At 32.6% G+C, this 1,538-nt stretch overlaps 1 protein-coding gene across 1 annotated transcript; it reads right to left on the reverse strand.

Annotated features, from left to right (window-relative positions):
• Nucleotides 1-285: 285 nt before the first annotated feature.
• Nucleotides 286-1,044, reverse strand: LOC149961084 (uncharacterized). Its single transcript, XM_090155059.1, has one exon. It carries the CDS (start codon nucleotides 1,042-1,044, stop codon nucleotides 286-288), a length of 759 nt encoding a protein of 252 aa, XP_090011185.1.
• Between the last annotated feature and the right edge of the window lie 494 nt (nucleotides 1,045-1,538).

Consider the following 1,538-nt stretch of genomic DNA (forward strand, 5'->3'; position numbering starts at 1 on the left):
GTTACATTGGATTCTTCAAAAAAAAGACCAATCTTACTCCAGTTTCCATAAGGTTAAAAAAAATATTATTAACTGTCTTCGGTTTATGTTAAAAAGAACTCATAGAGTTTAATATAATAAATATTTTAGTTAAACCCAGAAAAAAAAATCAAAGCTTAGTTTCTTATCTTATTCCATTCCTTCCTTTTAAATTTGTACGCGATATCAAGTGGTTTTTTTCTACCATTTAAACAATTTGAGCAAGACCAAATATACTCTGAAGTTTCGCCTATTGGTTGTTTTTTATTATGCTGTAGTGCCGTTAAACATTTCGCTTTTGGCAAGTGAGTTAAGTCGTTCTTGCGTCATTGAAGGTCGATGAAAATTTTTCAGAAGTTTTAACTTTGAAAAGGTTCGTTCACCTGTAGCGTTTGTGATCATGAGACACCAATAAATTCTTAACGCTGTCATAACATTTGGCAAAGTGGATTTTATCATACTTTGAGAAATGAGTTTGTACGATCGTGATGCTAGTATATTTTCGTCAGCTTTGAAATCATCTAATTGAGATACAAAATACTTAAAATTAACCATTTCTTCTGTGAACTCCAACTCGATATCCTCAGGATAAGTATCTCTAAATCTTTGAGCAGCTTCTTTAACTATGGCATCTGTCTTCGTAGGGAACTCAACCAGGAATCCAAATAAAGAATGAACTTCTTTATATGATTGGATACGAGTAGGCTGTGCACATAACTTATCCAATATAGGTAGATAAGTTTCAATCCTGTAATTTTCTCTTCCTCGAAGTACAACCTCCTCCGCGTCACCATCCTCGTGATGTATTTTTCTTATGCGCACACACTTGCTTTCATCAGTGTATTTTACATCAATCAACTCATATACCTTCCTCTCGTATTCATCAAAAATTTCTCTTTGTGATGTTAAAAAATCGACCAATGATTTCAGAAGGTCCATGGCCGTATTAAGTTCTATTGTTTCCTTTTGTAGGGATTTGCTGACCCCGTTTATTTGGTCTAGGATTACAGCCCATAAGCCTGTCATTATGGCATTTTCCATCTTTGACAATTCATTTAACATACATTTGGCCTCGTGAATTGTGTCTGGCTTCTGATTTTTATTTTCAGCAATGACACGCTAAGCTTTCTGAAAGCTGGTGTATCCTCTAGATAAAGCAATAGACAATTACACTTATTATTAAGTTTCTTAATATTTTATACCCATTTACATATATTAATTAATGATTTATATTGTATTACTATTGGTTTACCATTTTTTAACCTGTATTATTTTATATAATAATTTTGGCTTAATTGAAATAAATAATTGTTTTAAAAAATTTAATAAAATCAATATTACCTGTTATTTTAAATACAATAGATGTTTCTATAAATTAACGTGGCCTTCTTGTTTTAACTTAGCTACTACGTCACTGCTTTAACTTCGGTAATATTATGAGCGCGCGCTTAAGGCGCGAGAAACCTCGGATTTTGAATTGCGCGTGCAAACCGCGCGTGTCAAAACTATTCTAATAAAGC

This window comes from Leiobunum rupestre, chromosome 1 (assembly GCF_980474605.1).
Source record: "Leiobunum rupestre chromosome 1, qqLeiRupe1.1.hap1, whole genome shotgun sequence".
In the NCBI taxonomy this organism is placed as follows: Eukaryota; Metazoa; Arthropoda; class Arachnida; order Opiliones; family Sclerosomatidae; genus Leiobunum; species Leiobunum rupestre.